Genomic DNA, 22,554 nt, shown 5'->3' with positions numbered 1-22,554 from the left:
TGATTTACATTGTGGGCCATAAGTTCCTTCATTATGTTGTATATGATTTACATTGTGGGCCATAAGGTCCTTCATTATGTTGTATATGATTTACATTGTGGGCCATAAGGTCCTTCATTATGTTGAATATGATTTACATTGTGGGCCATAAGGTCGTTCATTATGTTGAATATGATTTACATTGTGGGCCATAAAGGCCTTCATTATGTTGTATATGATTTACATTGTGGGCCATAAGGTCCTTCATTATGTTGAATATGATTTACATCGTGGGCCATACGGACCTTCATTATGTTGTATATGATTTACATTGTGGGCCATAAAGGCCTTCATTATGTTGTATATGATTTACATTGTGGGCCATAAGGTCCTTCATTATGTTGTATATGATTTACATTGTGGGCCATAAGTTCCTTCATTATGTTGAATATGATTTACATTGTGGTCCATAAGGTCTTTCATTAGGTTGAATATGATTTACATTGTGGGCCATACAGTCCTTCATTATGTTGTATATGATTTACATTGTGGGCCATAAGGTCCTTCATTATGTTGAATATGATTTACATTGTGGGCCATACGGTCCTTCATTATGTTGTATATGATTTACATTGTGGGCCATAAGGTCCTTCATTATGTTGTATATGATTTACATTGTGGGCCATAAGTTCCTTCATTATGTTGAATATGATTTACATTGTGGTCCATAAGGTCTTTCATTAGGTTGAATATGATTTACATTGTGGGCCATACAGTCCTTCATTATGTTGTATATGATTTACATTGTGGGCCATAAGGTCCTTCATTATGTTGAATATGATTTACATTGTGGGCCATAAGGTCCTTCATTATGTTGAATATGATTTACATTGTGGGCCATACGGTCCTTCATTATGTTGTATATGATTTACATTGTGGGCCATAAGGTCCTTCATTATGTTGTATATGATTTACATTGTGGGCCATAAGTTCCTTCATTATGTTGAATATGATTTACATTGTGGTCCATAAGGTCTTTCATTAGGTTGAATATGATTTACATTGTGGGCCATACAGTCCTTCATTATGTTGTATATGATTTACATTGTGGGCCATAAGGTACTTCATTATGTTGAATATGATTTACATTGTGGGCCATACGGTCCTTCATTATGTTGTATATGATTTACATTGTGGGCCATAAGGTCCTTCATTATGTTGTATATGATTTACATTGTGGGCCATAAGGTCCTTCATTATGTTGAATATGATTTACATTGTGGGCCATAAGGTCCTTCATTATGTTTCATATGATTTACATTGTGGTCCTTACGGTCCTTCATTATGTTGTATATGATTTACATTGTGGGCCATAAGGTCCTTCATTATGTTGAATATGATTTACATTGTGGGCCATAAGGTCCTTCATTATGTTGAATATGATTTATATTGTGGGCCATAAAGGCCTTCATTATGTTGTATATGATTTACATTGTGGGCCATAAGGTCCTTCATTATGTTGTATATGATTTACATTGTGGGCCATAAGGTCCTTCATTATGTTGTATATGATTTACATTGTGGGCCATAAGTTCCTTCATTATGTTGTATATGATTTACATTGTGGGCCATAAGGTCCTTCATTATGTTGTATATGATTTACATTGTGGGCCATACGGTCCTTCTTTATGTTGAATATGATTTACATTCTTTACCATTTATATCATTTAGCTTTCTTTCTTTCGTTTGTTTGTTCTTTTCTTTCCACGTGGCCTGTTGATGCCAGTCGTATCCAGCCCACCTCTATACTGAGGGGCAGTAGGGGGAGAGGGGGGCCGCTGCGCCCCTTTAACCAGACACCCCTGGGGGGATCTGCCCCTAACTCACCACGACAGGACAGGTGCATGCTGGTGCCCAAAAATATACCCCCTTAGCAACCCCTTGTTGTACCCCTTTGTCCCGTTTTGACCTCTGTGCTCCCTATACCCACTGTCCTGCTGCTCTTATTGGTTGTGGGAGCAGTAAACCAATCCCATTGGTTCCTTCTAGTGTATGGTCAAGGATGTAGCCACCCTGGGTTTTATATATGCTGGAATGGGCCTACTGTGGAGGAGTTGAACTCATTCACTTGTATTTAATTTATCTTTCTCCTTTTCTCTCTCTCTCTCTCTCTCTCTCTCTCTCTCTCTCTCTCTCTCTCTCTCTCTCAGAACACACACCCACAGCCCCTCCCCTCCTACGGGGACTCCCCAGTCAGGTCGCAGGGGCAGACAGCTGCCACAGGTTCCTGCCAGAAGCAGCAGTGTAGAGCAAGGTAGGCTGTCAAGGAGTGTCTGTCTGTCTGTCTGTCTGTCTGTCTGTCTGTCTGTCTGTCTGTCTGTCTGTCTGTCTGTCTGTCTGTCTGTCTGTCTGTCTGTCTGTCTGTCTGTCTGTCTGTCTGTCTGTCTGTCTGTCTGTCTGTCTGTGCGTGTCATGATGTGTCTCGTTCTACAACTCCGACCAATCAAAACCATTTTGTCTGAGTACTCTTCCTCACTCTTCTCTGTTTCTTTACATTCCTCATTCTCTTCTACCTCCATGTACATGAAGAAAATATACCTGTAGATAATAAACCGTTTGATGCGAGTAAACCTAATGAAAAAGGTAATTCTATGGCACGACTGTATCTGACCCAACTTTATATTATGTTTTAGATTTTAGACCCTTTCTATACAGTAGATGTGATTATCCTTTTTCCCTCTTTATATCCCCCAACAATTATGACCCTCTGTGCACGCTGTAGTATTCCGTACATGACATCTAATGAAAATGACATCTAATGAAAGTGATGCACAGCATGCGCCACCTAGTGTTCAAATAGAACAATGACACTAAGAGTACTGTACAGTTGTCTAACACCTCCAATCACCTCCTGTTCCTCTGTTCACCTTGTTCCCGGGTGTAGTTTCCCCTAGGTACAGATCTAGGATCAGATTTCCCTTCCCCGAATCCTAACCTTAAACATAAGTAGGGGAAATGCAAAACTGACCCAAGATCAGCGTCTAGGAGCAACTTCACCCTACATCATTCACCTTCACTGTCATTCACCTGAGAGGTTGTGGGTTTCTTGTGTAATTTACTGTATTATTACTGTATTATTACTGTATTCATTAATTAAGTAATTTCCTCCCAGCTCTAGCAGTAGAGGAGCGAGCCAGACAGATGAACATGAAAGTACATTCCTACCGGCCTTCAGCCTCCCATGACCCCGAGACGGACCTCAAGACCAAACGAGAGGTCAGTACTGTTGCTGCATCTCTCTGTTGGAAGACAGGCACTATTTCCTGGTCCACCATAACATTACAACTTTGTTGTAATTATATAGTTATAGACCTAGAACTACAGTATATTAACTGTCGTTCAAGATAGCCATTGTCCTTCACATATAAAAAGTTGGAGAGTTTTCTATGCTGATTACTTTTCCATTGTCAGTTATAACACAGATGCCACTTTGGGTATTGGGGAGCAGTGGTTTAAAGTACTAAAGTAAAAATACTTGAAAGTACTACTTTAAGTAGTTTTTTGGGGTATCTGTACTTTACTTTACTATTTATATTTTTGACAACTTTTAATTTTACTTCACTACATTTCTAAAGAAAACAATGTACTTTTTACTCAATACATTTTTGCTGAAACCCAAAAAGTACTCGTTACATTTCGAATGCTTAGCAGGATGGGAAAATGGTCAAATTCATGCACTTATCAAGAGAACATCCCTGGTCATCCCCATTGCCTCGGATCTGGCGGACTCACAAAACACAAATGCTTTGTTTGTAAATGATGTCTGAATGTTGGAGTGTGCCCCTGGCTATCCGTAAATAAAAAAACAAGAAAATAGTGCCTTCTGGTCTTTGAAATGATCTTGTCTTCTACTTTTACTTTCAATACTTAAGTATATTTTAGCAATTACTTTTACTTTTGAGACTTAAGTATATTTAAAACCAAATACTTTTAGACTTTTACTCGAGTAGTATTTTACTGGGTGACGTTCACTTTTACTTCAGTCATGTTCTATTATTAAGGTATCTTTACTTTTACTCAAGTATGACAATTGGGTAGTTTTTCCACCACTGTTGGGGAGCAGATCTACACATAAACCTCAGCTAGACACCAGTATTTTATTGGACCTACTGTGTGTACAGTAACTATGTACAGTAACTATCTTCCTCTCTCCTCTCTCACCGCCTTCAGATGTATGCGGATCAGCGGCGGAGCTCTGACAACGTGTCGGCCCGCTCGTCAGACAGCGACATGAGTGACGCGTCGGCCCTATCCCGCGCCAGCAGTGCCTCACGCCTCAGCAGCACTTCCTACATGTCCATCCAATCAGAACGCCCGCGCGGGCGGCTCAGGTCGGTACCCCGCTCCACACTTTAATTTACTTTCATATGTTCTTCCAAGATCATTTACAAGGTAATTGAGCATCAAGAACCAATTGAAGATATTGAAGGAATCAAAAACATTGTGTGGAGTTTGTTCTTCTGTCTGTCACGCATGCCCGTTTTTTATCAGTCTGTGTTCATTTCGTCTGTCTTTTTTCTGCATGCTAATTGGTGCACGTTTCAATCTTTCTGCATGATCGTGTTTCTCTATGAATACTTGCATTGCATGCACACAAACACACACGGTGGGGAAACCCAAAATGAATGGACACAGGTCCAAGTCTTTAGAGGACGAGAAGAAGGAGAGGAGGATCTCGTGGGGGATGAATGGAGAGCAGGAGAGGATGAGGGCAGCAGGGAAGAGACGCTTCTCTCAAGAGCTGAAGAGGAGGAGACACACTGTGTCTGGGGACCCCAAAGACGCCAGGTAAAGAAAAGAGAAAAGGTCCTTCACTCCGTCACGGGATGGAGGGACCTACAATGGGCCATGGCAGACAAGGGCCCATATTTTAGGGATCTCACATAATCGCTGTGTACCCACTAACCATGGTCCCCGTAACCCTATTGCTCTTGTTGTGACCTGTAAACAGCCTCAACCACCTACTGTAACTGTCACCTAGTGTCCCCTCAAACCTACCTGGCTTTACATCCCGTGTCAAACTCATTCCAAGGATGGCCAAGTGTCTGCGGGTTTTCGCTCCACCCTTGTACTTGATTGATGGATAAAGGTCACTAATAAGTAAGGAACTAATAAGTAAGGAACTCCCCTCACCTGGTTGTCTTGGTCTTAATTGAAGTGAAAGACCAAAAACCTGCTGCAGTCTGCCCTCCGTTGAATGAGTTTGACACCCCTGCTTTACATGTACAAACTAGTGTCCCCTCAAACCCACCTGCCTTACATGTATGTACAAACGGGTGTCCCCTTAAACCCACCAGCCTTACATGTACAAACTAGTGTCCCCTCAAACCCAGCACAGTCTTATTATACTTTCTTAGCCAACCATCCCATAGTCCTATAACCCCAACGGCCTCACTCACATAACCCCACTCATAACTTCCCTCCCTGCACAGCTCTAACGTCCCTACGGCTGACCAGTCCAGTCCACCACAGCCTGCCTGCTGACACGGACAAATGACCCAATCCCCTGAGCCTCTCCTGGGCAGGCCCTTATTAACAGCCTAATGTTTTGAAGTCTGTGTGTGTATGTGTGTGTGTGTGTGTGTGTGTGTGTGTGTGTGTGTGTGTGTGTGTGTGTGTGTGTGTGTGTGTGTGTGTGTGTGTGTGTGTGTGTGTGTGTGTGTGTGTGTGTGTGTGTGTGTGTGTGTGTGTGTGTGCATCCGTGCGTGCGTGCGTGGGTGGGTGGGTGCGTGCGTGCCAATCCAAACAGAGTGGTTATAAAACAGAGTGCCCAGGGCCTTTGACATACGTTCTAAGAGATAGATTGTGGACTGGAGAGAGAATGGAATGTGGTGGGTTGTTCGCTGGTTGCTCAGATTGCTGCAGACTGGCTCCAGGTCAGTTTGAAGGTACCTGGTAAGAGATATTGGATTCATACAGTATAATGAAGACTGGTTAAGGCAGCAGCTACTCTTCCTGGGGTTCAGCAAAATGAAGGCAGTTATACAATTTTAACACATTACAATACATTCACAACAGATTTCACAACATATTAAGTGTGTGCCCTCAGGCCCCTACTCTACTACCACATATCTACAACACAAGATCCATGTGTACGTGTGTGTATAGTGCGTATGTTATTGTGTGTTTGTATGCATGTGTCTGTGCCCATGTTTGTGTTGCTTCACAGTCGCCGCTGTTCATAAGGTGTATTTTTATCTGTTTTTTAAATCAAATTTTACTGTTTGCATGAGTTACTTGATGTGGAATAGAGTTCCATGTAGTCATGGCTCTATTTAGTACTTTAGTATTGCAATTTTCCAGTAGTCAAAACTAGGGCCTGTAGGACCGGCCTTGTTGATAGTGCTGTTAAGAATGCAGAGGAGCGCTTTATTGTAGACAAACTTCTCCCCATCCTAGCTACTGTTGTATCAATATGTTTTGACCATGACAGTTTACAATCTGGGTTACTCCAAGCAGTTCAGTCTCCTCAACTTGCTCAATTACCACATTATTTATTACAAGATTTCGTTGAGGTTTAGTGAATGATTTGTCCCAAATACAAAAGCTTTTAGTTTTTCCTTGCCTCCCATTCTGAAATTAACTCCAGCTCTTTTTTAATTGTTGCAGTCATTTAAGTCGCTGTGGTAGCTGACATGTATAGTGTTGAGTCATTCGCAACATAGACACACAGGCTTTACTCAAAGCCAGTGGCATGTTGTTAGTAAAGATTTTCAAAAGTAAGGGGCATAGAGAGCTGCCCTGGGGAATTCCTGATTCTACCTGGATTTTGTTGGAGAGGCTTCCATTAAAGAACAACCTCTGTGTTCTGTTAGACAGGTAACTCTTTATCCAATATATAGCAGGGGGTGTAAAGCCATAACACATACATTTTTCCAGCAAAAAACTATGATCGATAGTGTCAAAAGCCGCACTGAAGTCTAACAAAACAGCCCCCACAATGTTTTTATTATCAATTTCTCTCAGCCAATCATCAGTCATTTATGTAAGTGCTGTGCTTGTTGAATGTCCTTCCCTATAAGCGAGCTGAAAGTCTGTTGTCAATTTGTTTACTGTAAAATAGCATTGTATCTGGTCAAACACAATTTTTTCCAAAAGTTTACAAAGGGTTGGTAACATGCTGATTGGTCGGTTATTTGAGCCAGTAAAGGGGGCTTTACTATCCTTAGGTAGGGGAATAACTTTTGCTTTCCTCCAGGCCTGAGGGCACACACGTTCTAGTAGGCTTAAATTGAAGATATAACAAATAGGAGTGGCAATATCGTCCACTATCGTCCTCAGTAATTTTCCATCCACGTTGTCAGATCCCGGTGGCTTGTCATTGTTCATAGACAACAATCATTTTTTCACCTCTTCCACATTTACTTTACGGAATTCAAAATTACAATGCTTGTCTTTGATAATTTGGTCAGATATACTTGGATGTGTAGTGTCAGCATTTGTTGCTGGCATGTCATGCCTAAGTTTGCTAATCTTGCCGATGAAAAAAATCATTAAATGAGTTGGCAATATCAGTGGGTTTTGTGATGAATGAGCCATCTGATTCAATGAATGATGGAGCAGAATTAGCCTTTTTGCCCAAAATGTCATTTAAGGTAATCCAAAGCTTTTTACTATCAATCTTTATGTTTATTTTATTTTATTTTTTTATTTTTTATTTCACCTTTATTTAACCAGGTAGGCTAGTTGAGAACAAGTTCTCATTTACAACTGCGACCTGGCCAAGATAAAGCATAGCAGTGTGAACAGACAACAACACAGAGTTACACATGGAGTAAACAATTAACAAGTCAATAACACAGTAGGAAAAAAATAAAAATGAGTCTATATATATTGTGTGCAAAAGGCATGAGGAGGTAGGCAATAAATAGGCCATAGGAGCGAATAATTACAATTTAGCAGATTAACACTGGAGTGATAAATCATCAGATGATCATGTGCAAGTAGAGATACTGGTGTGCAAAAGAGCAGAAAAGTAAATAAATAAAAACAGTAAGGGGATGAGGTAGGTAAATTGGGTGGGCTGTTTACAGATGGACTATGTACAGCTGCAGCGATCGGTTAGCTGCTCAGATAGCAGATGTTTAAAGTTGGTGAAGGAAATAAAAGTATCCAACTTCAGCGATTTTTGCAATTCGTTCCAGTCACAGGTAGCAGAGAACTGGAAGGAAAGGCAGCCAAATGAGGTGTTGGCTTTTGGAATGATCAGTGAGATATACCTGCTGGAGCGCGTGCTACGGGTGGGTGTTGTTATCGTGACCAGTGAACTGAGATAAGGCGGAGCTTTACCTAGCATGGACTTATAGATGACCTGGAGCCAGTGGGTCTGGCGACGAATATGTAGCGAGGGCCAGCCGACTAGAGCATACAGGTCGCAGTGGTGGGTGGTGTAAGGTGTTTTAGTAACAAAACGGATGGCACTATGATAAACTGCATCTATTTTGCTGAGTAGAGTATTGGAAGCTATTTTGTAGATGACATCGCCGAAGTCGAGGATCGGTAGGATAGTCAGTTTTACTAGGGTAAGTTTGGCGGCGTGAGTGAAGGAGGCTTTGTTGCGAAATAGAAAGCCGATTCTTGATTTGATTTTGGATTGGAGATGTTTAATATGAGTCTGGAAGGAGAGTTTACAGTCTAGCCAGACACCTAGGTATTTATAGATGTCCACATATTCTAGGTCGGAACCGTCCAGGGTGGTGATGCTAGTCGGGCGGGCGGGTGCAGGCAGCGAACGGTTGAAAATCATGCATTTGGTTTTACTAGCGTTTAAGAGCAGTTGGAGGCCACGGAAGGAGTGTTGTATGGCATTGAAGATCGTTTGTTAAAAGTGTAGTTTTCTTCTTTTTATTCAGTTTACTCACATGATTTCTCAATTTGCAGTATGTTTGCCAATTGGTTGTACAGCCAGACCTGTTTGCCATTTCTTTTGCCTCATCCCTCTCCACCATACAATTTTTCAATTCTTCATCAGTCCATGGGGATTTAACAGTTTTACAGTAATTTTGTTCATGGGTGCATGCTTATTAGTAACTGGGATAAGCAATTTCATAAATGCGTCAAGTGCGTCATCTGATTGCTCCTCATTACACATCACGGACCAACAAATATTCTTTATATCAACAACATAAGAATCACTACAAAACTTATTGTAAGACCTCTTATACACTATATTAGGGCCAGCCTTTGGAACTTTGGTTTTCCTAGATATGGCTACTATATTGTGATCACTACATCCAATGGATCTGGATACTGCTTTCAAGCAAATTTCTGCAGCATTAGTAAAGATGTGATCAATTCATGTTGATGATTTCATTCCTGTAGTGTTTGTAACTACCCTGGTAGCTTGATTGATAACCTGAACTAGGTTGCAGGCAGTAGTTACAGTTTGAAGCTTTCTCTTGAGTGGGCAGCCTGATGAAAGCGAAGTCAATATTTAAATCACCCAGAAAATATACCTCTCTATTGACATCACATACATTATCAAGCATTTCACACGTTATCCAGATACTGACTGTTCACACTTAGTGGTCTATAGCAGCTTCCCACCAGAATGGGCTTTAGGTGAGGCAGATGAACCTGTAGCCATATTACTTCAACAGTATTTAACATGAGATCCTCTCTAATCTTTACAAGAATGTGGTTCTGAATATAAACAGCCACACCTCCACCTTTGGCATTCCTGTCTTTTCTGTAGATGGTATAACCATGTATTGCTACCACTGTATCATCAAATATATTATCTAAGTGAGTTTCAGAGATTGTCAGAATATGAATGTAATCTGTTACTAGCAAATAATTTATTTCATGAACCTTGTTTCTTAAAGTACATATGTTAACGTGGGCTATTTTTAACACTTCTGAGATGCTTGATTGTTTTTCTTGCTTTACTGGGAAGCTTGGCAGAGGTAGACATCCTCTGGTTATTTATATTAGCGCAGGCTGAGCTACACACAGTGGACTTCCTGCTAGGGGACACCACCCCAGTACTAACAGTATAACACTGGTTCATAGGCATGTAATTACATTCAATAGCTGTAGAATGAGCAGAGGCATTCAGGGCAGTAAGAGGGACATAAATGAGGTTACTTACATTGTGTCTTCCAACGCCCCTGGAACATTATGACAACTCAGTGACACAATGGGAGGGATTAAATCAGCTGGGCTTGGGTCAAGGAAGCCAAATGATTTGGGTGGATACCATCTTCCTTATAATTCGAGCTTTGTTTCCAGAAGTTATCAAAAGTATCAATAAGTGTTACACCCACAGAGCTGCAATAGTCTCGTAGCCAGTTATGGAAGACGAAAAGTCTGCTGAACTGTTCAATGCCACGATTTAGGGAGGGCAGAGGGCCAGATATTATGAGGCGTTTGTTGGTGTCAAGTAGTGACCCAATCAGTTCTTTCAAATCCATCTTCAGCTGTTCTGAGCTGCCCTTCATAGTGTCCTTCGACCCCAAATTAACCATGGCAGTATCAGCCCCCGGTGACTGACTCACAGCCACGGGAAGCAACCTGGTGATATCCTGAACTTTTGCCCCAGGAAAACACAAAGTCTTTGCCCCAAGTACAGATATATGCCTCATATATGCCTTGACTCGGTACCGGTACCCCCTGTATATAGCCTCGTTATTGTTATGTAATTTTCTTGTGTTACTTTTTATTTTAAAAAATTCTTTAGTTTATTTAGTAAATATTTTCATTAACTCTATTTCTTGAACTGCATTGTTGGTTAAGGGCTTGTAAGTAAACATTTCACGGTAAGGTCTCACCTGTTGTATTTGGTGCATGTGACAAAAAACATTTGATTTGACATCCACAGCCATAGAGGGAACACCCAAGTTCCCGGCAGAAGACAGCTGGGACAGGTGCTAAAAGCGATTTGAAAGTGTTAAGTCTGGACGTTGGGAAAGAAGGCAGGTGGCGCCGAGAACGATTATTCTCCTTCTTTCTGGTTCCAACATGCATCCATTAACGCTCACCTGGAGTCCAACAATGAGCAGCCATTTTCTGGTTCAACCTAGTAGAGGGGTGCAGTGGCGGAAATGGATCATAGTCCAGGAAAGTCCCATTATGATCTTCTTGGATGTTTTGATAGGAAGCATTTAAAGATGCCAATAGTCTCATGGAATCCTTATTCAGTTCAAGGCACTTGGTCAGATTTAGTTATTTCTTAATGAAGAGTAATATTCCTTTCTTTAGCTGCATCAAGTTCAATATATTTTTCACAAATGAAGGTATCCATCAGACTTTTTCCCGTGACAACTACGGACATGTCACAGATGAATCACTTAATAGCACGGAAGTCCCCAGCAGATTCAAAGGAGTTCACTGCTGAACGCCTACATTTCCCGGCACCGCCAGGGACTTAGATGCTCCCTCCATGGCCGAGGATGCCCCTACCAGTGCCTCGCACAACTGTGTTGTTGTCTGTCTCTCGTTGAATGTGGAGAGCGAGAGAGAAGCGCATGGGTCGGTTGTCAGTGGCAGGTCGCCGGCTGTTCCTTGCTACGCACTGGCCCGGCTGCGTGTTAGCGTTTGGTGGAGCCTCTCAGAGCTGTGTCGGGCGTGTCCCCACTGTCTGTAGTCATGGCGGATACAAAACATACAGTTACAGCATGTACTGGCCAACAATTGGAGTCACACGCTGGAAATAAGGACTTTCCTTTGGTAGTTCTATAGAGAGCGTTGTATATCCAGGTACCATATACATGGGTGAACGCTTCACGGCAGACTGTAACCATTTAACTCCATTTTGTTTGTAGCTACAGTGGCTTGCGAAAGTATTCACCCCCTTGGCATTTTTCCTATTTTGTTGCCTTACAACCTGGAATTAAAATACATTTTTGGGGGGGTTGTATCATTTGATTTACACAACATGCCTCTTTGAAGAACCACTTTGAAGATGCAAAATATTTTTTATTGTGAAACAAACAAAAAATAAGACAAAAAAACTGAAAACTTGAGCATGCATAACTATTCATCCCCACAAAGTCAATACTTTTTAGAGCCACCTTTTGCAGCAATTACAGCTGCAAGTCTCTTGGGATATGTCTCTATAAGCTTGGCACATCTAGACACTGGGATTTCTTCCCATTCTTCAAGGCAAAACTGCTCCAGCTCCTTCAAGTTGGATGGGTTCCTGCTGGTGTACAGCAATCTTTAAGTCATAGCACAGATTCTCAATTGGATTGAGGTCTGGGCTTTGACTGGGCCATTCCAAGACATTTAAATGTTTCCCCTTATGCCACTCGAGTGTTGCTTTAGCAGAATGCTTAGGGTCATTGTCCTGCTGGAAGGTGAACCTCCACCCCAGTCTCAAATCTCTGGAAGATTGAAACTGTATTTTCCCTGTTTTCCCTGTATTTAGCAGAATCCATCATTCCTTCAGTTCTGACTAGTTTCCCAGTCCCTGACTAGTTTCCCAGTCCCTGTGTTTGCTTATTTCTTTCTTTAAGCAATGGCCACTCTTCCGTGAAGCCCAGCTCTGTGGAGTGTACAGCTTAAAGTGGTCCTATGGACAGACACTCCAATCTCTGCTGTGGAGCTTTGCAGCTCCTTCAGGGTTATCTATGTTGCCTCTCTGATTAATGCCCTCCTTGCATGGTCCATGAGTTTTAGTGGGCGGCCCTCTCTTGGCATGTTTGTTGTGGTGACATATATATATATTTTTTAATGATGGATTTAATGGTGCTCCGTGGGATGTTCAAAGTTTTGGATATTTTTTTATGACCCAACCCTGATCTGTACTTCTCCACAACTTTGTCCCTGACCTGTTTGGAGAGCTCCTTGGTCTTCATGGTGCCGCTTGCTTGGTGGTGCCCCTTGCTTAGTGGTGTTGCAGACTCTGGGGCCTTTCAGAACAGGTGTATATATACTGAGATCATGTGACACTTAGATTGCACACAGGTCGACTTTATTTAATTAATTATGTAACTTCTGAAGGTAATTGGTTGCACCAGATCTTATTTTGGGGCTTTATGGCAAAGGGGGTGAATACATATGCATGCACCTCTTTTCATTTTAAAAATTTTATTTTATTTTCTGAAACAAGTCATTCATTTCATTTCACTTCACCAATTTGGACTATTCTGTGTATGTCCATTACATGAAATCCAAATAAAAAATCATTTAAATTACAGGTTGTAATACAGCAAAATAGGAAAAACGCCAAGGGTGGTGAATACCTTTGCAAGGCACTGTACATCTTGTTTGGCCAACATTGTGTCAAGTCACTCCGGTTCACACTGAGCTTGTTATGTGCAGAATGTAGCCCATCCCTTTTTCCAACTGATCTGTCGATACCGCCTGCTGGATTCAGGGCATCAATGTTGTTGAGAAAAGTAGCACAACTTTTGTAGTTCCCGATGGCTAACGTTATGTCTTTTTAAAACGGCACAGTAGAAAGGCCCCAGGTCAATGTGGAGGTGTTTTGATGGAGATGCTTGGATGCATACAGTATATTGATGACTGTCCCGAAGTCAGTTTGGAGGTGCTTGATTATGAGACTTAGCTGCCTATGAGAAGAGGTGTGGACGTTATGGACTCCTCTGACTCTACCTTGTCCCTTTATATCCTCCCATCTTCCTCAATCCTCCTTCTTCTTCTCTCCATCTGAGGCTGCTATATTCTATCAGTCCCATTATTCAATTTCAGTGTATGGCTTAATTGTTCAATGCGGGGAAATGTGTTTGGTAATTTGTGCTGACATACAACATCATATGTGATATAGTCTCCTTGTTTATTTGGCTTGATTTAATGTTGTGCATGTGGTTGTGTGTCTGTCATTGTTGTGTGTGTCAATGTTCGTTGTTGTGTCCTGTGCCTCTGTGTGTTTGTATGTCAGTGTGTATCTCAGATCTCTCCTGGCATGCGTCCTGTGCTCCCGCTGTCCAGACCCCTTCTGGACCTCTTCTGAGCTGGAGTACCCTCCTCCCTACCCCACCGCCGGCCCTTGCCCCTTCATCACCCCCCTCCACGGGGCTGAGGAGAGGCCCCAGGCCAACCTACCCCTCCCCTAGCCCCCTGGTCACTTGGAGAGGGTCCACGATGGGTATGCGGGATGGGGTCAGTGTGGCGGGGCTCTCCTGCAGCACCCCGACCCCTTTAGAGGGGATGGACATGCACCAGCTCCTCCGAACCCCTAGAAAGCGCCACAGAGCACCGAGTTTCATCAGTCCCTGCTGTATGTTGGCCTGTCTGAGCAGAAGAAGCCTGAACAGCTAAGGCTTTTGGCTGAGACTGAGAGACTAATTTATATTACAAAAGAGACACATATATATATATATGTTTGATACCTTCCATTGATTCCATTCCAGCCATTACAATGAGCCCATCCTCCTATAGCACCTCCCACCAGCCTCCACTGATATATAATACATTGTAATGTGTTTTAATTATATTTCAGTGTTATCGACCATTACAAAAGACCGGCAATGATGGACATTGGACACAGAAGGCATATTGCTGAATTGTGTGGGATTTTGGAAGCGTATTTGGAAATTTTTGATAATTTGAGATCATTGAGATCATTTTTTAGTTTTGAGATCTTTTGGAGTCTGTTCAGGCTTTCTTGTGTCATCAATATTATTGATGATGATATCATCAATATCATATAAACTCATTACAATCACTCACCAATCATTGTATGCCTCATATCATACTGTATAAAATCCTTATCAATTATTGAAGTTTATTAGAATGCTGTGTTTTCACCCACTAAAGTGAAGGTAACCCCTTATGTTATAAGTTCCTCTACTCATTTCATATCTCAAGACTGTGACTCCAGATTTAACTTTTACTCTCCTCTCTCTCCCTCTAGTCGGCAGGTTCGTGCGGCGCCAGGCCGGACCATGCTGAAGAGCACAAGCGTGAGCGGTGAGATCTACGCGTCAGAGCGTACCGACGGCAGCCAATCGGATACGGCGCTGGGCACGGTGGGCATGGGTGGCAAGAAGAGACGCTCCAGCCTCAGTGCCAGGGTGGTCTCCATCGTCTCCAACAGACGTAGTCGCAGCACGTCGCAGATCGTCGGCCCGGGTGAGTTCAAAGGTCAAAACTGACCCTCACCCTATTGAAGGAGACGCTCGGGATGGTTGTGATTTGAAAATGTGGCTCTGGTATTTTGATTTGATTTACGGTTTACATTTACAAGACGGTGGTAGACAGACATTTAACAATTGGACATTACAGACAGTAAAAATTAGACATTACGGACTATCAGCAAGTGGCCATGACATGATAGTTCTCAGATGTTTTTAGGGTTAAGAGGGACCTGAACTACCTTATAGCACTTTCATCTGAATAAGAGTAAAAAAACAAGAATCACTCTTGACTCTTGACCTTTTGTTTACGTTTACCGCGCACCAAAATGTCCTGATGCTGGAATTCGAATGCAACCCACAAAAAACATGTTATAAAGAGTTTCAAAACAACATGTTTCAACTCTAGATGACACCCGCTGCGGCCAAGCTTTCAGTCAGAAAGACTCTTTCTCAGCCTGGCTGGACTCACTGTAGGGTGGGGAGAGAGAGGAAGCAGAGAGACCGAGAGAAAGGTAGTTGAAAGGCTCCAACTGCACTCCCTTCCTCTTGTTTTTTTGCGCTCCTTTTTGTAGCTGACATAAAAAGCCATTATAAAGGAAACTAGGGCCTAGGGGGGTCTCTCCGTGCCTCTCTCCTCTCTCCCCATTGTTATATAGTATAGCAGTACGATTGGTGTTCTGTGTGATAGTTGCCCTCTTTGCTGACAAAATCATAGAATTCATGTTTGGTTGAGAGCAAGAAGGTAAGGAGGACTTGTTTTTACATTTTTCAAGCTTGAATGCTTTCATATTGTTTTATGGTTGATACTGGTGATTCTTGCTGTACTACAATTCATTTAAGTTTAGCGTTCTTTGTCATGAATCTTGTTCTAGAGGCAGCTCTGCAGAGTGGTCACTAGCTGGCATAGCCATAAAGCCATAAAATCAGATTTTAAGCCTAGGTCTAAGCTTAACCCTAACCTTAACCACACTGCTAACCTTAAATTAAGACCAAAAAACACACAAAAAAAATCATGAACATTTTGACTTTGCAGCTGGCTAGCGTCTAGCGGGAATCGCTCAGTTCTGCCTCCAGGGAAAGATTCATGACAATAGACATCAACCTGCGTATTATCATCATGTACTACTGTATCGTTCTTTAGGATTGACTGTACGGTACGCCATTGTCTGTATTAGGTTGGTTGTGTTGACGTGACGAGGGATGGAACCTTGAAATAACGACACATGTTGTTCTTTCTCTCTAAACATCTCAACAACCCATTGTTCAGCTGTGATTTGTGAAAACACAATGACAGAAAAGGATTCTTTGACTTCCCGGTTCTTTCAACTTCTCTTTTGTGTCCTTTGTCCTCTGAGATGTAACATGGTTCCCCAGCTCTGTCACTGTGTCCTATCATGACGACGAGGCAGCTAGGAATACATGGCACCACACCTGGTTTTTCTCAAGAGGACCACGAAATATAGCCTTCTGGCCTAAATGTGTTCATCCTCGAGAGTTGTGTTGTTTAGCGCTGACCCAGAAAAACTAAGGCCTGGAAGAAAGGACTTCAGGTCTCAGGAAGACAGTAGATGAGCCGTGCTAACTTAGCCATTAGCCTTAGCTATCCTCTCCATTGTGTATATTTTGTCCTCTCCGGTACCAGAGGGGAAGGGGAAGAAGGAGAAAGGTGCATCCATCCAGAGGAGCACAGAGACGGGCATGGCTGTAGAGATGACCAGGAACATGAGTCGACAGTCCAGTAAAGAGTCCACCAACGGCACCATGAACAGCTGCAACTCCGAGGGAAAGTCAGTATCTCCAAAATACAGACTCTCTCTCTCTATATATATTCATCTCTCTGTCTCTGTATTTCTCTCTCTCTCTCTCGCTAGCTCTCTCTGTATACTGTATGTCTCTCTCCTTTTCCTCCCTCTACCCCTCTCTCTTCGTCACTTTCTTCCTCTTTCTGTTTATGGGTACAAATGTTTTTTCCAATGTTACATGTATTGACATTCACTGTAAAGTAAACAACTCAGTAATTCAGCATTATTGCAGTAAATTCGATAGATAATATAACCTAGGACCCATAGGTTATATACGGTAATTAGTTGTATATTGACTGTGTTCTTCCTCTGTTCTAGTCTGCTTTTCGGTGGGGTGCGTCTGGGACAGCCAGGCAACCAGTTCAGCGACTTCCTGGATGGCCTGGGTCCTGCCCAGCTGGTGGGCAGACAAACGCTTGCCACACCTGCCATAGGTGAGTAAATATCCCCCTATTCTATTCTGTCTATTCATCATGTTTTTGCCCTATCGTAGTTCCTCTGTGACTCTTCCCCAATTGATAACTTGATATTAAATCAGTTTCATTGATTCACATAGCTTCCTTTCTTCTGTCTCCGTATTACCTCAATAACTCAATATCCTTCTAACTTCCCTCTTGAGAAACTCAATTGCCAACTTTTCTTACTGCTTCCTATTTTATGACCTTAGGTGTGTTCGAGCAGTAAGCCTAACAAAGCCGACTGTAGTCGGGGGAGGTGCATCTGTGACAGCCAAAAGTCAGACACTGTAGTGGTTTTCCAACAGGAAGGCTCAGATCAACATAGCAGTGTCAACATAGCTGCTATTGTTTATAAAAACAAAATCTTTATGTCGAAATTAACTTTTCTATACCCCTCTTTATCACACACTCACAAACTGAAAACAAAACATGTGTACAATTAATTGGTTAGAGAGCGGTCTCAAATATCACTTTCATTTGTAGCTTTAGAACCGGGGTAAATTTGGTTCCTGTTTTAGGCACGTCTTTGGCCATGTTCATCAAACAAAAACACCCTAATGATTGGTTGACAAATAGTGCCTCCAACAATGCAGGTGATGACTGCATGGTGCAGTTGGTGAGAAGCAACTGCAGCGACTTGAAGGCGTCTTCATCAAAAACTGCATGACCTTTGATCACATGATTTTTGGAAATGTTTATACCCATAATGCAAAACACGACGGTGACCATCACGCGATCTGCTCGAACATCCCTCTTATCTCCTACCTGTTCTGATTGGTTCAATCCAGTTCCTGTTTAGTCAACCAGAGACAAAACAGAAGGCGAGACATCAGATGCTATCGCATTGGTGCATATAGGAAGCCGGAACTATGAAAAAATCATGTATAGTGAACGGCCTGAGTCGGACATCTTCATTTATCCACCATCTTTGGTCAACTCGTTCTACTTCTTCTTCCTCCCAGGTGATATTCAGATCGGGATGATGGACAAGAAGGGCCAGCTGGAGGTGGAGGTGATCAGAGCTCGGGGCCTTGTACAAAAGCCTGGATCCAAATCCCTCCCTGGTGAGACACTGGTGGTAGCGCCCAAGTCCATTGAAAGTGCTTTTTAATCCAGGAGTAGTCTTATCTGGGTCCATGTAATCGCCCACCTAGAGAAAACAATTCAATCGGACCATGTTTAGAACCACAATTGAGTATCCTTATCCTTATCCTTATCTGCCTCTTGTTTCTTTTTTTCTTTCTTTCTTTCGTCAGCTCCATACGTCAAGGTCTATCTGTTGAATAATGGAGCGTATGTAGCCAAAAAGAAAACCAAGATTGCACGGAAAACGCTCGACCCGCTGTACCAGCAAGCGCTGCAATTCGAGGAGAGCCCACAGGGGAAAGTCTTACAGGTGAGGGTCAAAACGTGCCTTGTTTCATAAAGAAAGTTCAATCACATTTGAATTAAATAATTAAATAAATGCATCCCCTGAATAATATTAAAACCATTTTTCTATTTTAATTTCAATTTAATTTAACCTTTATTTAACCATTTAAGCTGTAAAGGTTTTAATCTTTTTTGGGGGTCTTTTTTTCTCCTTCAGGTGATCGTCTGGGGAGACTACGGACGAATGGACCACAAAAGCTTCATGGGAGTTGCACAAATCCTATTGGAGGAACTAGACTTAACGAGCACAGTGATTGGCTGGTACAAGTTGTTCCCACCCTCCTCCTTAGTGGACCCCACACTAGCCTCCCTGACTCGACGTGCTTCCCAGTCGTCATTGGACAGCTCCTCGGGCCCACCAGGCACCCGATCCTAGTGGACCAATAGGACTACAGCTACCAATCTTAATGGACCAATGGGACTATGGCTAGCCTACCGCTTTGTGAAACGAATTAACGTCACTTTAGAGATTAACGGACAAAAATTATTCTAGAACAACAACAATCAAGAAACAGAGTCACAATGATAAAAAAAAAGCTTTGTTGAGATCTGACAATCACTCCTGGCATCGTTTAATTTGTTTGTTTGTTTTAGAGAGCGTAAGGTTTCAGTGTTCCATTCCAGTAACGAATTCGTCATCGTTTTTTCGCGGTTGTAATCTAAGAACTAGGGCTGTCGGTAATAAACAATGTTTGGTAGCTAGGTAAGGCTGTACTGGAGTCGAGCGGTAAGAAGACACTCGATTCATTGAAGAAACTAAGTAGAAATTTAAATGTGAAAGGAAGCAGGGTGGTAGTTTTTACTCAAACCATCAATAAACAAAGAAATGTATGTTAGCGTCGGAATGTATGGACCCAAGACAGAGGTGTCATCCTCCTTGTTCCTCAGGGGGTGCCATAATGTCCTCTCCGCAGTGGCCCCCATCCGGCCCCCAAACAGACTGCCAGCACTTCGGCCCCCAGGTCAGAGTGCTTCTGGGTGGGGTCGGTCCGGGCAAGCAGGGGTCTCCTTCTGGTGCCTAGACTTTGTGGATTCACATTACTGGTCCTTCTCTGTCAAATATCATTTTTTGTTTTCAATATGTTTACCATGGCTGGTCCAAGCCGCTCTCTCGTTTTTGTCTTTGGTACGTTTGACTTTTTTCTCCTCCGTTTGTTACTTATGGCACAACAATGTTTTTATGATGAGTATGAGGTTTACGATGCGTTGTCTGATGTATGCATGGAGAAGAATAAAAAGACAAAGAAAAAATACGTCATAGAGAAAATTAACTAAAGTGTCTGCAATGAGATGCAGGGGACTGTTCAGTGACACATCTTAAGTTACGATTTTTACACTTGACGATGAGATTAGTGTGGGATTACAATCTTCTTTTCTTCATTCAGTCACCTACAAAAAGTCCAACCCAGTTGTCTTTGTATAGATGTATATTAGACCTCCAAGGAGGTTGACCATTAAATATAATTATACATTTCACTTTGGACTATCACTAGGGTGTCAACAAGTCACTGTAAAAAAATACGTATCTTTGTCCACAATCACGAGAAATTTCATTTAGCTGTTTTCCTGGAATATCCTTCCCTTCATCCCAGCACATGTTTATGGGTTTTATCCGAAACTTCAGTTTACATTATTTTGAGATTCAAAAACGCAAGCACAATAAGCTTGATTTTTTTTGCGGCAAAAAGTGAATGAAAAAAATATAAAAAATACTGCTTGCAAATGTACATTTTTTGCTTCATTTAATTTCTTCTTTGTCTCGATTATTTGGAAAAACAAAAAACATCAGTTGCTCAAATTTCCCTTCTGCATCTTTGTGAATGTGAAAAGTAACCCATCAGATTGAACTTTCAGGACAGGAACACCAATGCTCATCCTTCGTCAGGCCCGCTGACTCCTGCCACACCAAAGGGGGCGTGACCAGCATGACTCGGACCTGTTCCAAGCTGCATGCACATTTTGTAAAACAAAAACGATACTGGGAAAAAAAAAGATTGAACTGAACTAGATATGTGTTAGTTCCACATACCGTAGGCCCGCTTGTATGTTGCATGCACTTGTACAGTTTGCTCGTACTTAAATATAAAGAGAAACCGAAGCCATTCACATCACGCGAAGACATTCAAAATGATCAGCTGCAGTCAAGTCTAGTCCACATCCTTCATTCCGGTGCTGAATGTTTCGAAACCAACTGATAACCGAGATTATGTTGATGTCTTTTTTTAAAGCTATTGAACCCGTGCTGTACTGTTGTACTAAGCAGTCCTCACCGCCCATTCTTTCAAATCTACTGTTACTGTACACATAGTTTACCTCTATGGGGCTGAGACTACATGGTTAAATATGTATAAATCAGATCAACTTATATACAAAGTATAGTTATGTTGAACATAATGATGTAATAAGATATATGGATACATATATTACACCAATTATTTAGAGTATAATGTAACGAAAGTAATTTAGGTATATTGTAAATATTTTTTCAACCAACCAAATGGTTTAGTGATATTTACGAAAGGGGCCAAGTCAGATTACGGGGACATTGTCAAGTTCCTAAAGACTACGATTGGACTTAGAAAGTCACAAAGGGACACTACTTCACTACAAGGCTTCAGGGGATAGTCCGAAATCGCCACACTTGAGTGTACTAGGGTATCAGGCCATATTATCTGCAAAAGCTGTCATCACTACACCTCTCTCTCCATGCTTTGAAACCTACAACCTACGACCTATGACCCCAGCCATGTAAAACCCCATTTATAAAAACGTCAATTTTTTTTGTTTTATGTTTAGTGAGTTATTCTTTTTATTTTGTCAGTATTATTAGGAGAGAAAAAAAATGCTGATTGTTTACAATTTATGTGTTCCACTGAAACAACAACTATAAAAGAAAATGATCAGATTAAAAAGTATTCACTGCAGCATTTCTTGTTTGGTATAACAGGTGTGGCTCAAATGATGTGTATGTTTTATATTTAAAAAAAAGAGTTCATTTTTATTATTTACAAATAAAAAAGAATGTGTGGAAGAATTGTCCCTCCTGTCTGCTGTTCTTGTTCCACTGTCAACCCTCTCCTCATACCATACCTGGGTTCAAGTCCTATTTAAAATCATTTGAAATACTTCAACTGGGCTTAATTGATAGAATGGAACCAATTCACAAAATTGCAAAACCCGCCCATCGGACAATCCAGGCAGGCTAAAGCAAACACTAAGGGCTGGATTCAATCCGTATCGCGGAGGTATTGCGGAAGATCCACGTAAAAATGTTAAGGTCATTTCCGATTGAGCGGACATACAGTGCCTTCAGAAAGGATTCAGACCCCTTGACTTTTTCCCCATTTGTTAGGTTACAGCCTTCTTCTAACAATGATTAAATATATATTTTTCCTGATCAATCTACACACAATACCACATAATGACAAAGCAAAAACAGCTTTTAAGAAATTGTTGATAATTTCAACAAAAAAATGTAATAATGAAATATCACATTTACATAAGACCCTTCACTCAGTACTTTGTTGAAGCACCTTTGACAGTGATTACGGTCTCGAGTCTACTTGGGTATGACGCTACAAGTTTGGCACACCTGTATTTGGGGAGTTTCTCCCATTCTTCTCTGCAGATCCTCTCAAGCTCTGTCAGGTTGGATGAGGAGTGTTGGTGCAGAACTATTTTCAGGTCTCTCCAGAGAAGTTTGAATGGGTTTTCACCAAGGATCTCTCTGTACTTTGTTCCGTTGATCTTTGCCTCGATCCTGACTAGTCTCCCAGTCCCTGC

At 41.8% G+C, this 22,554-nt stretch overlaps 1 protein-coding gene across 9 annotated transcripts in view; it reads left to right on the top strand.

Annotated features, from left to right (window-relative positions):
• LOC139567757 (regulating synaptic membrane exocytosis protein 1-like) overlaps positions 1–21,805 on the top strand; it is a 106,626-nt gene extending 84,821 nt beyond the window's left edge. For all 9 annotated transcript variants that reach the window (XM_071389231.1, XM_071389232.1, XM_071389236.1 and 6 more), the window contains 9 exons: positions 2,190–2,293; positions 3,152–3,255; positions 4,210–4,370; positions 14,858–15,075; positions 16,723–16,867; positions 17,201–17,316; positions 18,303–18,404; positions 18,597–18,736; positions 18,929–21,805. In XM_071389231.1, the coding sequence (XP_071245332.1) occupies positions 2,190–2,293; positions 3,152–3,255; positions 4,210–4,370; positions 14,858–15,075; positions 16,723–16,867; positions 17,201–17,316; positions 18,303–18,404; positions 18,597–18,736; positions 18,929–19,147 (1,309 nt within the window). In that variant the 3' untranslated portion in view covers positions 19,148–21,805. The remainder of the gene's footprint in view (positions 1–2,189; positions 2,294–3,151; positions 3,256–4,209; positions 4,371–14,857; positions 15,076–16,722; positions 16,868–17,200; positions 17,317–18,302; positions 18,405–18,596; positions 18,737–18,928) is intronic.
• Positions 21,806–22,554: the final 749 nt, after the last annotated feature.

The sequence above is a fragment of the Salvelinus alpinus genome, chromosome 2, assembly GCF_045679555.1.
Source record: "Salvelinus alpinus chromosome 2, SLU_Salpinus.1, whole genome shotgun sequence".
NCBI classification, from domain to species: domain Eukaryota; kingdom Metazoa; phylum Chordata; class Actinopteri; order Salmoniformes; family Salmonidae; genus Salvelinus; species Salvelinus alpinus.
This window is presented reverse-complemented; position numbering and strand designations above follow the sequence as displayed.